The sequence below is a fragment of the Charadrius vociferus genome, unplaced genomic scaffold (assembly GCF_000708025.1).
Source record: "Charadrius vociferus isolate BGI_N301 unplaced genomic scaffold, ASM70802v2 scaffold104, whole genome shotgun sequence".
Classification (NCBI taxonomy): domain Eukaryota; kingdom Metazoa; phylum Chordata; class Aves; order Charadriiformes; family Charadriidae; genus Charadrius; species Charadrius vociferus.
Genome location: NW_009648255.1, coordinates 5520604 through 5535536, shown reverse-complemented (window position 1 = coordinate 5535536; position 14933 = coordinate 5520604). Strand labels below are relative to the sequence as shown.

General features: G+C 44.3%; 1 protein-coding gene across 4 annotated transcripts in view; it reads left to right on the top strand.

The window, feature by feature from the left end:
• The window catches only part of MECOM (MDS1 and EVI1 complex locus), a 193949-nt gene that overhangs the window by 162113 nt on the left and 16903 nt on the right, over positions 1 to 14933 (top strand). Inside the window, exons 5-9 of one of the 4 annotated variants that reach the window (XM_009884425.1) lie at positions 450 to 597; positions 1627 to 1780; positions 7564 to 8923; positions 10920 to 11007; positions 13930 to 13956. In XM_009884425.1, coding sequence (XP_009882727.1) covers positions 450 to 597; positions 1627 to 1780; positions 7564 to 8923; positions 10920 to 11007; positions 13930 to 13956 — 1777 coding nt within the window. Of the gene's footprint in view, positions 1 to 449; positions 598 to 1623; positions 1781 to 7563; positions 8924 to 10919; positions 11008 to 13929; positions 13957 to 14933 lie in introns of all 4 variants that reach the window. The other 3 variants (XM_009884424.1, XM_009884426.1, XM_009884423.1) reach the window with 3 other exon arrangements.

The following is a 14933-nucleotide window of genomic DNA, read 5'->3' as shown; positions in this document are numbered from 1 at the left end:
TCCTGCTGTGAGAAAAATTCACTCCCATCAAAGGAGTGGAGTTATGTCAGGTGGTGGGAACCAAGGTGTGTTTAGAGGGAAAGTCATAAGGTAGAAATAATTCAGGCTGCAGGGAAGAATGACCAGAGTGAAATACTGAGAAGGGTATGAAGTAATCTCCTTAGGGAGCGATGGCAGCAGCATCTCCTGGAGCATTCGCGAGCGGCCTGGCAAAACACGAGAGGGTGTGTTATTCTGCTGGGGAGGAGGATGTTTTGCCTCCTGGCTGGGGTGAGCCTGGTACTCAGAGGACTTGGGTCTGTCAAGATTGGGCCTTTGGGGCTTTTAAAATATTTTTTTTTCTGTGATTGTGTGCTCTGCTGTCTCCTCTTCCTATGCTGATCTGTAAATCTCTGATAAACCTGCGTACGTGTGTGAGACCTCACTGAGCCCTGTTCCTGTTTCTGCAGCCTGGAGAAGCACATGCTGTCGCACAGCGAGGAGAGGGAGTACAAGTGCGACCAGTGCCCCAAAGCTTTTAACTGGAAGTCCAACTTGATACGTCACCAAATGTCACATGACAGCGGGAAGCACTACGAGTGTGAAAACTGTGCCAAGGTACAGTGAATTTGTAGGCTGCCTGGTGCTTCTTGTGCTTCTGGATGCTCGAGAGCACGGAAGTGGGGCTGGGATGCAGGAGGGTGTAAGGCTTCTGCCGTGCTCCAGACGGTTTCTCAAGGGTTTACACTTCTACTGTATTAATACGTTATTTTTCTACCCTCTTTGATTTGGAAATGGCTGTGGGGTGTGAACTGAGTGCTGATGCAGGATGCTGAGCATCCCCGAGCTCAGGGCTCGGTGCCTTGCGAGCACTGGTGGGGTGTAAGAGGACCACTGAGGGGCAAGAAACCCTGGGGAAAGGCAGGGCGGACGGGTCCCCAGGCTGTGTGCCGGGCGTTGGGACCAGCAACTTCAGGACACTACTGCAATATAAATCAAAATAAGAAGTAGCGATGGGCGCCAGCTGTGCTAAGTGAGCACAACTATCTCACCTCCAGAGCGTCTCTATCACTTCCCAACACCGGGCTTGCTGCGCAGATTATTTGTGTAGGATGAGGTGCTCTGTGTTGCTTTTTACCACATTCCCATGCCTTTTGCATGAGGACTTTGTTATTTTTAAGTAGATTTGCTGCAAGAATAGGAATTTTATATTGAGCTGACACTTGTAAGACGCAACCAAGCCCTGGGTGCTAGAACTGTGTCATGTACAGGATTTCTTGCAGTCACGCACTCAGTTGTTGCTATAAAGTATTTCTCTTGCAGTAACGCTTAGAGGTTTCAAGCAGCCACGTTTTGACTCGTTTTCTGTGAAGTCCCTAACCCCAAAAGCACAGTTTCTAATGGCAGGGACAAACGCATCTGCTGCAGCGGCTGCAAAGGGTCCACCAAGTACTTGGCTGATCCTGGGAAACTGAGGCCCCGTCCCAGTGATGCCCGTTAGCGAGGCTGGGATGCAGCACGCAGCCACGGTTTTTAGTCTTAAATACTCCCAAATAGCTCCAAGGTTGGAATTTTAAAAGACTTTTGTAATAACTGGCTTCTTCCGCGGTCAAGTTTCTTGGTTAATCAGTACTCATTTCCTAGCAGGTTTTCACGGACCCCAGCAACCTTCAGAGGCATATTCGTTCGCAGCATGTTGGGGCTCGTGCTCACGCTTGTCCAGAGTGTGGCAAAACCTTTGCCACTTCTTCAGGCCTCAAACAGCATAAACACATCCACAGCAGTGTCAAACCTTTTATATGTAAGTCTTCAACTAAACGTCTTCGGTTAAGTGTTGTTTCTGTTGTCGAAAAGCGGCGTGATCCGGACGCAGGAGGTTGTGTTGTGCTCCCTTTGAATTTCCCGCTGGCTTCACGGGAGCTGCGAGTTATGAAATGAGCGCTGGGTAATTCGTAGTCCAATGCAAGGCATGACATTCATATGGATTTTCCTTTTCAGGCAGACCCTGAGTGCTGTATAAACGTACCCGTTGCCCCTGAGATGTTTTTCCACGCACGTGGCAAAGAGCAAAGATGCAAAGAGCGAGTGGGGAGAGAGATGTAGCAAGAAGGAGCCGTGCCTTTGCTTTGCACCGTGCCGAGCTGGCTGCTCTCCTTCCCACTCCTCCGCACCAGCGGCAGCTCCCCGTGCTGTGCCCTGTGCTGGATCCAGCCCTGCTGCCCCGGGGAGGGGGTGGCAGTGCCAGGGTGGGCAGGGGGAGGGTGGCAGAGGCTGCCACCACGGTCAGGACACGCTGGGAATTAGGCAAAACCAGCAGTACCTGGAAGGCGGCTTTGCTTTAGGAGTTGATTTTGGGCCACTGAGTCTCCGCAGCAGATGCCGTGACTTTTGCTGAAGTTGGAAAATAAACTTTAGAGGTGGTGAATTTCAGCCTGAGGAGCACGCTGCCCTCCTCGAGGCCCTTTTGCATGCCCCAAATTTAAGTATTGAGTTGAGCAATTAGATCTTTGCCAACAGCTGCTCCAGCAATAAAACTTGCCTCGGATGTGGGTCTGACTCCGTACCGGGCTGTAAATCGCATCCTCAAAGTCTCACGGGTTGTGTTTACTGCTGAGAGAGATCCTGCTAAGAGAGGGGGAAGCTGGGGGTTGCAGGTTGCTGTCTCTCCCTTTCACCAGGGAAGCAGAGGCAGAAAATATTCAAGAATATTGTTCTTGGTAGCGCTAATCTCCTCCACAGTCTTTTCAGGCATCTGCTGTGTCTTGAAAGGCACCTTGTTACCACCTCCCCTAATTGGCTGCTAAACTTCTTAATCTTTTGCTGCTCTCAACAATAATTTACCAAAATATCAACACTACACCTGGACAAAGTGACCACCGTGCGCTAAGGTATTTCCTCAAGGAGAGGAGTATTGGCTTGAAAGACTCATTTATGCACAGTCTGTGTATCTGCCGTAGGGTTAGATAATACTTTTGGTTTTGGCTTCTTTCATGAGAAAATAACTAGATCCAACAATAAATATTTGTAAACCTGATTACAGGTTAAGTAATTACACTTAAAGATTACAGTTATTAGAAAACACTAACTTCTGATGGTCCTGTTGCAATGACCTGCGGAAAAATCTCTAAGTGGCACCTCTCATAAATGAAACGATGCTCTCCAATGCTCTTTGTTACTATTTATTCTGATAAATCAAAACAGCAACCAGTATTCTTCATACGTACAGTGTGAGGGATGAAAACCCATTGAGCAACCCACGAGTAACAGCCACGTAATTGCAGAACAAAAGGGTTTGGAGACCACATGTTCAGTAGGCTTTGCTGAGCCATGGGAGGGAGGTAGGGTCACCTAAAGGAGATATCTGTTTTCCACCAGAAGGCCACACACCATGATTTACTCGTACCACTCTGTTTATGGCAACTGTCTCTTATTACAGTACACCGCCCAAGCTTGAGTGAAAACTCACCAACACTAAGGTAATTACTCACTGCCTTCGCAAAATCTCCAGCCTCTCCAAATAGAAACCACATGCCATAATAGACTGAACATATTCAAAATAGTCCTTACAGTAATTTTTTTAATAAGCAGAAAATATGCAAACTTAACTGCTGGCTAATTTGGGGTCCAGAGACAATCGTGGGACAGAGTATGCGTAGGCATGAGGTGAATTTTGGCAGTTTGGGAGCCAGCTTTGGAGTTTGTGTTAAACCCGGGGTCTGTAGAGCAATAAAAGCTGCAAGGAGGGAAGCTTCCCTTACAAGTTAGTTGCGTAAAAGTATGGCGCTGAGATTTAAAGTGTGTAATAAGGTGTAATAGGAGAAATCAAACCCAGCTTCTGTTGCTTTGATATGTGGAAGCAATTAAAGTTGATAACCGCCACCCATCTACTAAAGTTTAAGCAAAGCTTTACTTGGAAATAAAATTTCTGTGATGAAAAAGAGGTAGATCTTATAAAATGAACTTATCTGGGGAGTCCTGGCTCCTGGGAATATCCACAGAGGTTGAAGTGGCGCAATCGATTTAGGCACGGAGTCTCCTCCAAAATCCGCTGGTTTTGGGTATTGGGTGTGAGCTGCACAGATGCCCTGTTACACCCAGGCTTCAGGTGACGGTCCCCAAGAGTAAGACTGCTCTGGGGAGTACAGGCTTCAGACCTGGGCCTAAAATTTCTTTGCCAGCCTTGAGAGCCCATGGATTGAATAGAGCGCCCGTCAAATGCAAGAGGGACCTTGAGCAAGCAGCACCTCATTAAATAGTTTTAAATAACTTTTCTGCTGAAAAAGGTAAAGTTCTCAGTACAACTGTTATTTTTTCGATTGAGATTATAATAATAAATATTTACATATTTTAATGGTATTGCCATTATTGGTTTAATTTAGTTTTAAAACTGAGGTAAAATATATTTAGTCAAATGATTAGTTTGCATCTTCCTTAATAATTTGTAAGTATATCTCTTAATTGTACGTGTGTATTTTTGCTTTTCTCTGGAGTAGAATATTTCTCACTTCTGTTGAGTTTTGAATATATTAATGGAGAAGAATAATTTAATAATGTATTGATGCTCTTTATGGGAGAACTTCCCAAACTTTAGGAAGAGCGAACCTGTGCCAATACACCCCTTCTCACCCGCTTGCCACTCCAGCCTACCTGAGTGCAGTGGTCTATTTAATACGTGAATAAGAAGCAGGCCCTCAACAATACCTGGTAGAAGATCAAAAGTTTCCCAAACGTGATTCGGTTTTAATTAAACATTAGCTTAGCCTTGTAAATATATGCATTGGAGATTTTTTTTCTGGAAAAATATATATGATCTGCTGCTGTATGTTGAGCATAACTCTGTCAGTGTCGATAGCGTTATCCTGCTTTACGTAAGGAGAGGAGTTGGTCCATAATATCCAAGATGAAGCTTGTGCAAACTTATGGATGTGTCACTCAAGTTATACCATTTTGGTCAGTATAATTTTGGTTTCTCTGGTCAACCTGATGAGAGCGGGGGGAGTTTTTTGTGTAAGGCCTCAACAGGGGCCGGATTCTGTACAGTGAAGTATGGAGGTGACTTCGTTTGTGGGAGCAGAAACCTTATGCCTGCAATTAGGCTAAAAATAGAAAAATCAGAGCTTCAGACTGTAACAAATAAATGACAAATAGTTCTATATTAAATAAAAAATAATTCTATGCTAAATAGACAAATAAAGTATTTTCCCAAAAAAGAAACAAAAGTACTTATCCAGAGAAAATCAGTCAAGGAACTAGAAATCTTTTCCCTTTCTCTTCCTTTCTCTTCCTTTCTCTTCCTTTCTCTTCCTTTCTCTTCTCTTCTCTTCTCTTCTCTTCTCTTCTCTTCTCTTCTCTTCTCTTCTCTTCTCTTCTCTTCTCTTCTCTTCTCTTCTCCTCTCCTCTCCTCTCCTCTCCTCTCCTCTCCTCTCCTCTCCCTTCTTGTCTCTCTTTCTCCTTTCTCTTCCATCTTTTGTGTTCTTTATAATTTTACTTTTCGTTTTCTCTCTTTTCTTTCTTATCTTTCCTTGTGAATGAAGATTTCCAGCAGGAACAGTAACTGATACACAGCAACAAATGTTCTTCCTGAATTACCGCATTGCAAATTTCCTGTGTTTGGGCCCAATTCTGCACACTTTACCCCACAAATTGTCCCAGGGATGTCAACGGGAATGTGAACAGGGAACGGGTGGATCAGGCAGGATCAGGCCCTCAAACAATAGCGGCATTGTTGCTGAGATATGAAGCTGCCTGCTGAAGAGGTAAACAGTTAGGAGATGACAACAAGTGGTCAAGTTTCTCAAGGGCAGAGATTTAGAGGAGCAGGAAGGTTAGCGCGGGCCCCGGTGCGAGTGGAAGTTAGAGGACGTGATTGCAGTTCATGGGAACCAAGAGTGCAGGATGGGATACATTCAATTCAGTTTCCTTTGCAGGCTTAAAATAGAGCCATTGTAAATTATGTCAGTCTGTCTCAAATCATGAAAATGATTGTTAAAAAGGCCTCAGAATACACAATGTGCATTGTTGTGTGGCTTTGATGTGTGAAAGATGAGAGCTTATGATATAACACAAATTAAATAAAAATAAAGTGGCCACATGCTTTTTCCTGGCTGGGAAAAAAAAAAAAAAGGATTTATTACAGAGGGATAACACTGCTTGCTGATAACTCTGCTGCCTTGTTTTTAAATGAGGCTGGAGCTGATACTGTTAGAAGCAAGGTAGTGCGGAGGTACGGATAGATTTTAGCATAAAGAGGAGCACAAGGCAGAGCGCAGCCTTGGGGACTTGCCCGATGCCCCTGCTCTTCCAAAGGATGCCAAAAGGGGACCTAAAAAGGCACCGGAGAACTGAGCGTTATCCTTTTCCAAACCGCCTTTTAACGTACAGACCCGTAACTTGGTTGCTGCCCCAAGGTAATCCCTAAGGTTTGTAGCAGCCAGACATCTAGGGACCTGCAAAATCCCCTTTGCTTCAATGACATGATTTGCTGACTGTAGTGTCTCGTCCTGTACCACCGGCGCCCCTTCCAGCCTCCTGCTGCTGAACGTGGTTGCTGGAAGCCGTGCTCCGACGTGCTGAGTGTCACAGGCCAGGTCAGGCCCAGGAGCCCAAGGTAGATCTTCTCCCCTCCGTGGCTTCGGGCGTTCTCCAAGGCTGCTCTTGTGAGGCTGAAGCTATTCCCATCCCAGAGGAGTCTGAAAGGAAGTCCATCGAGCTGTTTTGAGCATCGGGCACGCAAATAAATACAGCTGCGTTCTTAAAGGAAATTGTTGTTGAAATACAGTGTATTTTTTCATGTGCGAGAGGCAAATAAGGAACATTAAGACTAGTAAAGTTATTAAGACGTGGAATTTAGAATTGCAGCGTCGCATGCACCTGTAGGGACTGTATGCATTACACGAAGAGAAATGCTTTCGAGATATAAGAGTACTAGACTGAGGTTACTCAGCCATGAGATTAAATTCCTAATTGTAAGTGGAAAACAATGTTGTTTGTTAATAAGGTTATGCACTTGGAAATACCTGGTTGTCTCCTCCTCCACCTCTTTCACATCCTTGTGGTCTCGCAGACTGAAAGCTCTGTGAGGCAACTCTGCCTATCTCCTGTCTGGTCCTGCAAGTATTTATTTTAATGACTAACTTTCCATGTGTGAATAGTGACATAAATGGATGTCATTTGAAGACAAGGGTGCTCGCTCGCACAGGGGCACCGGGGGTTCGGACAGTCTTACAGCACCGAGCCACGGCTCTTGGTGGGGCTCTGGGTGCTAATGCAATATGGAATGATGTTACCGAATATGCAACACTGTGCAATACAAAGAGCGAACAAGGAAACTTTGTCTTTTAGTGATTTCAGCCCTTTTCTGCTTTGTTGAAGCGGGTTTTGGTGCTGTCTTTAGACATTTGTCTGCTTGGATGCCTTGCTTTGGAAGAGTATGATAACTTTTTGTACATTTGTGCACCCAGACTTCTCCTTACGGCTTCCTAATTGACATTTGGCGGGTAAAAAAATGGTGTTATTTGCAAAATTTTGAGGGTGGGGGCAATTACCATAAAGCCTGAGATGTGTTGTTGTTGTGTTTACATACAGGTGAGGTCTGCCATAAATCCTATACTCAGTTTTCAAACCTTTGTCGTCATAAGCGCATGCATGCTGATTGCAGAACCCAAATCAAGTGCAAAGACTGTGGACAAATGTTCAGCACTACGTCTTCCTTAAATAAACACAGGAGATTTTGTGAGGGCAAGAACCATTTTGCAGCAGGAGGATTTTTTGGCCAAGGCATTTCACTTCCTGGAACCCCAGCTATGGATAAAACGTCCATGGTTAATATGAATCATGCAAATCCGGGCCTTGCTGACTATTTTGGAGCCAATAGGCATCCTGCTGGTCTTACCTTTCCAACAGCTCCTGGATTTTCTTTTAGCTTCCCCGGTCTGTTTCCTTCAGGCTTGTACCACAGGCCACCTTTGCTACCTACTGGTTCTCCTGTTAAAGGACTACCGAGCGCAGATCAGACAAACAAAAGTCAAAGTCCCCTCATGACAAATCCTCAGATACTGCCAGCCACCCAGGATATTTTGAAGGCACTAAATAAGCAACCATCAGTAGGGGAGAATAAGCCAGTGGAGCTTCAACCAGAGAGGTCCTCTGAAGAGAGGCCGCATGAGAAACTCAGTGACCAGTCAGAGAGTAGTGACCTTGACCTTGACGATGTCAGTACCCCCAGTGGCAGTGACCTGGAAACCACCTCGGGCTCTGATCTGGAAAGTGACATTGAAAGTGAGAAAGAGAAATTTAAAGAAAATGGTAAAATGTTCAAAGACAAAGTAAGCTCTCTGCAGAGCCTGGCTTCAATAAATAATAAGAAAGACCACAGCAATCATTCCATTTTCTCACCATCCTTAGAGGAGCAGACTGCGGTGTCAGGAGCGGTGAATGATTCTATAAAGGCTATTGCTTCTATTGCTGAAAAGTACTTTGGTTCAACAGGACTTGTGGGGCTGCAAGACAAAAAAGTCGGAGCCTTACCTTACCCTTCCATGTTTCCCCTCCCGTTTTTTCCAGCATTCTCTCAATCAATGTATCCATTTCCTGATAGAGACTTGAGACCGTTACCCCTGAAAGTGGAGCCCCAATCACCCAGTGAAATAAAGAAGATCCCAAAGGGAAGCTCTGAGTCTCCCTTTGACCTCACCATAAAGCGTAAGGAGGAGAAGCCACTTACTCCCATACCCTCAAAGCCAGCGGCCCCCTCCGCGGCCAGCCAGGACCAGCCTCTAGATCTCAGCATGGGCAGCAGAAGTCGAGCCAGCGGCACAAAACAAGCCGAGCCTCGGAAAAACCACGTCTTTGGAGAAAAGAAAGGAGGCGACCTCGAGCAAAGGAAAGCTTCGGAGTCTTTGCAGCACGCCAGGCCCACTCCGTTCTTTATGGACCCCATTTACAGGTAACGGACTATCTGCTGCCTTTTGGCATCCTTTGGGACAGGCAGCTAGGTCTGCGGGACGGCCCCGTCCCCTTCCCACCACCCCTGGAGGGGTCATCCCACCGTCCCATCCCATGGGGTGGCCCAGGCTGCATGCTGACCTGCACCCCCCACCTCAACCTGAGCTGCTGAGAGCGAACCCCAGGTCTGGTAACACTGCAATTAGCAAGTCTTCATGACTGCCCTCGTTGCAGTGTGTCATTAGTTTAACCTGCGCAGCTTGACGTGCAGAAGTTGAGTATGTTCTCTTACCCATAAACAAATTGGCATCAGTGTTGAATTTTAATACATCAGTGTGTATTTACTGTGTATTTGTCGACATTGGCGTGCCCCAAATTCCCTTTCTTCCAAAATGCTGCCCGCTTACCTTGGCTGCCCTCTGCCTACCCTGGCAGTTAGAGAACATCTCACCAGGGTGCCAGTTGTACGCCGCCATTTTAGTTCCTCCTGAATTAAACAGGAGGATCTCACAAGTACAACAAAGAAGCAAATTTGTCCGAAGGTGTATAAAAAGTATGGAAACTGAGAGGGATTTCTGCCTTTTTTTTCACTGACTTGAGCAATGGGTTGGTTTCTCGAGGCATTTCATTAACATAACCGAAGGCGCACTGCCCTTGTGTGTACAAAGCCTAACCAGTGGGCTAATTGGTCGGATTTACCTTATGAAACCAGTGGCAGCCTTGTTGTTGGCTACAACGGGTGCACAAGCAGACACTGTCAGTGAGCTGAGGTTTTAAAAACCAGTGGTAAAATCCTGACCCCTCGGTGCTTCCCAGTAGTGCCGAGACGGATCTCACTGGGATCTGGATTTCACCTCCGTCCTGTGAACATCAGCCCCTCTTTGCCCTTTGCCTTTCTGCTCATATGTCTGTAACCAGCCCGAGTCATGCATCTAAATTAGTTTAGAGAAATATTAGCCATAAAAATATTTGTCTGTAATATAAATGACTGATTTTACAGCCTATTGTTAAAAAAAAAAAAAGCTACTGCCATGTAAATTATGTTAATTTATTACTTTATCTGAAAAAGAAATGCTGTGGGCAAAGTTACTGGAGAATGCTCTCGCATAAGACAACAGGTATGCGTTATGAAGAAACAGGATATGACGCTATTTACTGAGATGGTTTTATTCATGCCAGATTGATATCTGTATTAGACCATAGGTTTTCTCTGCGTCATACTGATTTTAAATGCCTGAAGCGGTGGAAATAATGATCCGTGTTTTATGGTCCTGCATTACAAACTAATGAAATCTGTACAAATTCTGGGAGTGTAGCACGAGGCCGGTTGTTACTGAGCCTTCCTTTGCCAAGAGTTACATCTACATACGGGCAACAGGATCCGTCCTTTAAACCATACACATCGGTAACAGAAAAAGCAAAACCCTCGAATTTCCGCACTGCTGCTGAATTATCCACGCTGCCTAAATGCCCGTATGAGTTGATCGCAATCTGTGCTGCGGTCGGATTCGGTGTGCTCCTGCAAGCCTGCCTTGCTCGCCCTGCTTGTGCACGGCCGTGCACCAGGAGAGGTTTCCAGAACGGCGGCTGCGATGTCTCGCATGGCCAGACGAGAAGGGACCCATTGCTCAACGCTCCTGTTGCCTTGAATTCCTCTCCTCTGAGTGGAGCGCACACTCAGTTGCCTTATTTCTTCATAAAAGCGCTCGGTAGTTAGTCATCGGTTCTTACTATAATTATTACCGGTCTTTTGACATGGGATTATTTCCTATGTAAATGGTATAATCTCCCTTTAATGGCGATTCACAGCCCTCACCCGCGGTAATGAGTCGTATGCGGGAATTGAGGGTTGACTGTACTTCCTTATCTCTTACCATTATCTCTGGGAAACAAATTACTTGATGTATATAATTGACTATTTTAAACATGAGTAGCTGTATAATTATTAATATCTGAGACTGACTCATCACAAGCAAATCTAATTTTAACATTTACAGAGTAGAAAAAAGAAAGTTAACTGACCCACTGGAAGCTTTAAAAGAGAAATACTTGAGACCTTCCCCGGGATTCTTGTTTCATCCACAAGTAAGTATTTTGGGAATTTTGATGTTGTAAACAAGCCTGTTGATGCTTCAAAGCAGGTGCAGAGAAATGAATGCAGTCTTAGTCATTTTTGGATTTCCTAAACCACACAGATTTTGCTGTACCATTGTGGTGGAAAAGCGTAAGCATTGTTCTGAGCTTCTTGATGTTTTTCAGATGAAACAACATGTTTTGATTATAGAGGAAGCCAGATACAAACTACATGTATGTTTTAGAACCGTGTTCCTCCAAAACCGTAGCGTAGCTTGCAGCTACCCGTGTCCTCTTCAGCACTCTCCCATGCTCTGGGCTGTTGTGGTGGAGTCAATATTGACTACAAGGAGGCACTGGAGATTCAAAGTCGGGCCAGCAAAGCTGAGCATCCCATCAATATTTAAGGACTTCTAGAAAAGAGATAAAACCTTCCACCCAATGCTTTCAAGTCTCATAGTGCAAATGCTCCATCTCTTTTAGGGAGCAGTTGTGGGCTATAGTGTGTGCAGTGACTTTGTAGGATCCCCGCTCCTCCGTGCCTGAAGACACGCTATATGAGAGGGCTGCTGTCTTGTTCATAGGCCATAATCCTTCTGCTTATTTGCTGAAGAAGAAAAATTGAGGAGGGTGTCCCTAAAATGGTGTAACACCTGCAATGTGTATGTAGAAAGAGAACCTGTATGCAAACTATACGTTGCTTTTCTTCAACAGCGCTGTGCCCTCATTTTGTCCTCCTCCATGCCTAAGGAGGTTTTGCTAAAAATTTGGGTTAAATCTCATGCCTAAAATAAAATGCTCTGTGGTATTTGCAAATTTGAACGCCTTGCTGACTATGGGAAGTTTCATCCTAATAATGAAACCCCATACAGGTCTTGTATTTTAAGCACGCAAGCGGGAGCTGCTGTCTTTGGTTCATCTTCCTCTGATTCCTGGGCAAACCCTGCCAATAATCTGCTACAATTTGCGTTGTTAGTAGTTTTTCTTTTTTTTCCAATGAAGGCAACAGTTGTTGTGTCCGAAGTTGTATGGAATTTCTTCTGAAATATGGGACTTCTGGAGAACTGGGAGGAGCAGCTGGTGGCATACACAGTTGCAGATGCACAAACATAATGCTGTTGCTTGGGTGGAGAGTGCAGAAAAACACTCCGTTCCAGTTCCAGTGCCTGTAGGAAGTGAAGGAATATTAAGTATTAAAATTATTGAGTATTTGTGTAAAGGATTTACTAGCAGCTCAGCGTGTCTTGCTGAGTTACCTTATTCGCTGAAGTTGCAAAGCAATGAGTGAAAATTCCCATTCCATAGCAGATAGTACTAACGCACAAGTACGCAAATAGGAGCTCAATCCGCTTTGTGTCCCCTGGTGTAAAACTGGGCTGGTTCCTCTCCGTCAAATGAGTGATTGTGTTAGAGCAGCTAAGGGGCTGTAAATTCATAGCAAATTATTTCAGGAAGGGCATTTTAGGTGCTGTATGGATGGAAAAAATGGCACCATTTTGCTTGGTGCTAGCTGGCTTTTCAGAAGGTATAAATTGATGCCGTTTAGTGAAGTTGGATCAAGGGGCTCTGAAGGTTTTGGTCTGATGACGGCAGTAGGTAGTGTGGTGGGTGGGTGGGAAAGGAGGCTGTTTGGGGAAAAGGCACTGTTAGGAGTTTGGCTGTGGTGGGCAGGGAAGGAGTTGGATATTCTTCTAGGTAGTGTTGTATGACTGAGTTACGTGGGGAACTGGAGGAGGGTTAATGGGAGGGTGGTGGAGGCGTGCAAGGTGAAATGGAGACATTGGGTGTTTTGCCATTAGCAGGCAGGATGTCGGGATTTCAACCTTCATGTTTTTTTATAAAGAGTTGGTTAAATCTATTGTTGGTACCCGAGGAAGTTGCCAGTGGTCCATTATGGAAGGTCCCATGGTCACTAAGTCCGTCAGTGTGATCAGGAGGTGTCGGGTGCCACCTCCGTGCTGAGGTGGGGCAGAGCCGGCACCCTCGGGCAGGAGGGAGGATAGTTGTGCACCTGCATGGCTGAACACATGCACGGGAGCATGTGCACTTTATGCCTTTTGGCCCATTCCTCCGCATTTCTCATTGTGTGATAGAAAAAAAAAAAATAATCTATGGTAAAGACTGGCTTTCATTTTATCACTTACCGAGCTGCTAGGGATAATGTCTTTAGCTTGGTGTGAGATGGATGGATGCAAAAGGTCATGAGTGTAACATGCACTCTTAATACGTTGTAAAAAAAATGTTAAACCACCATCAGATGTCCTGTCAAAAGAGTAAATGCCAAAATCTGCTTTTGTGCTGACTTTAATAGAAAGGAGTCTCCTGTTTGCAAAGGCAGAATCTCGCTCCGTATTTATAGAGGACTGGGGAACGGCTTGCAGAAAAGCTATTTTTCCTTTATGGTTCTGTTCACCCCTGTAAAAATGCAGGTGTGGAGTGCACTGCCAGTTTTCATTTTCTGTTGGCAGGATTTATCCGTGCAAAATATGAACAAAATTATTGTTTGCGTCCTACAAGTTTGTGTTTCTGTAGGTAAATTTATTTCTGAAATGCACCATCTGATGAAGCAAGAATTTATTTATTTCTTTTTTAACTGGATAATACGACAGCCAACAGATGGATCTTTAAAATAAGTTTCTGAAGTAGAGATTAAAGACACAAACCCCACAGTCCTTACCCTGTCCCTGCCTGGGCAAAATTCCTCCTGGTGGCAGTGGCCCGAAAGCTATGAAAATTAGATCATTTAACAGTATTTCACAATAATTTGCCATTACAAGGATTGCATTTTTAGGGAGAGAATACCCCGATGCAACAAATCATTTGGAATAACATTTTAATTAGTATCTTTAAATAAAATCTTAATTAGTAGATTGATTGCAATGAGGGTTCCAACGCAGGAATAATGTGTTGTTTTTGTTTCAATTTTGCTCCCAGTTCCAATTGCCTGATCAAAGAATTTGGGTAAGTTCATTGCTTATATTTTTGATTTAATCATTGTGAAATAAATTGCATAAGAAAAATACAATATGAAAGATAACTTACCACTCAATTACGGAGCATGCCACGCTTTCCTACAGAGTGTTGTAGCTGTAGTGGATAAATATCCTCTACTGTCAAATTGGCTTTATTTTTATCTACTTAATCTTGCTGGTTTTATTTGGTGAAGGCAATGGGAGCTTTACCTGAGCAAGGGTTTCAAAATGCAGTCTTTGTTTATAATTAACTGAAATTGTTCCAATCCGTTTCCTTCAGAGATTGCAGTGAAATTTTCAGGCTGAACTCTTGTTAGATTGCAATAGTTATAAATATTTGATCTGCATTTGAGACATTAAAATACAGAGCCTCAGAGGACTTCACGTTTCTATCTCGCTTTGACTTCAGTGGGAGTTAGTGGCTTTCATAGCTTTGAAGTTTTGGGCTTAATTGCTCATTGCTGTACTTAAAGCACAAATAAAACACCCATTTATTTGCCGTGTTTGGGTCAAATTTGTCCTGTGTGTATACTTGCATTGTCCCCCTTATGCCAACAGGAGTTGTGCTTTTAGTACTATGGGATAAATTTGAGCTTGCTCTTCTATTTTTATAAAATGTTATTTTTAATACATCTAAATTGTTCATAAAAAAAAAAAAAAAAAAAAAAAAAAAAAAAAAAAAAAAAAAAAAAAGAGCCACAGCAACTGCTTTTGCAGATGCAACTCAAATAACACCGTGTTTTGCTCTTGCGTTGCTGGCTCCTCAGCTGCACCACTGAACCCATAAATACTTGTCCCAGATTTTTCCCAACCTTGGGGCTTCGGAGGGGAGAGCTGGAGCCAGCCGGCTGCGGCTCAGGTCCTGACTCACTCCCGCTCATCGCTCGCAGTGCGACGTGGACTAATTTCACAAGACGAAGCCAGAATTTTGCGAAATGAGATCGGGAGATCTTCACATACTCTTTC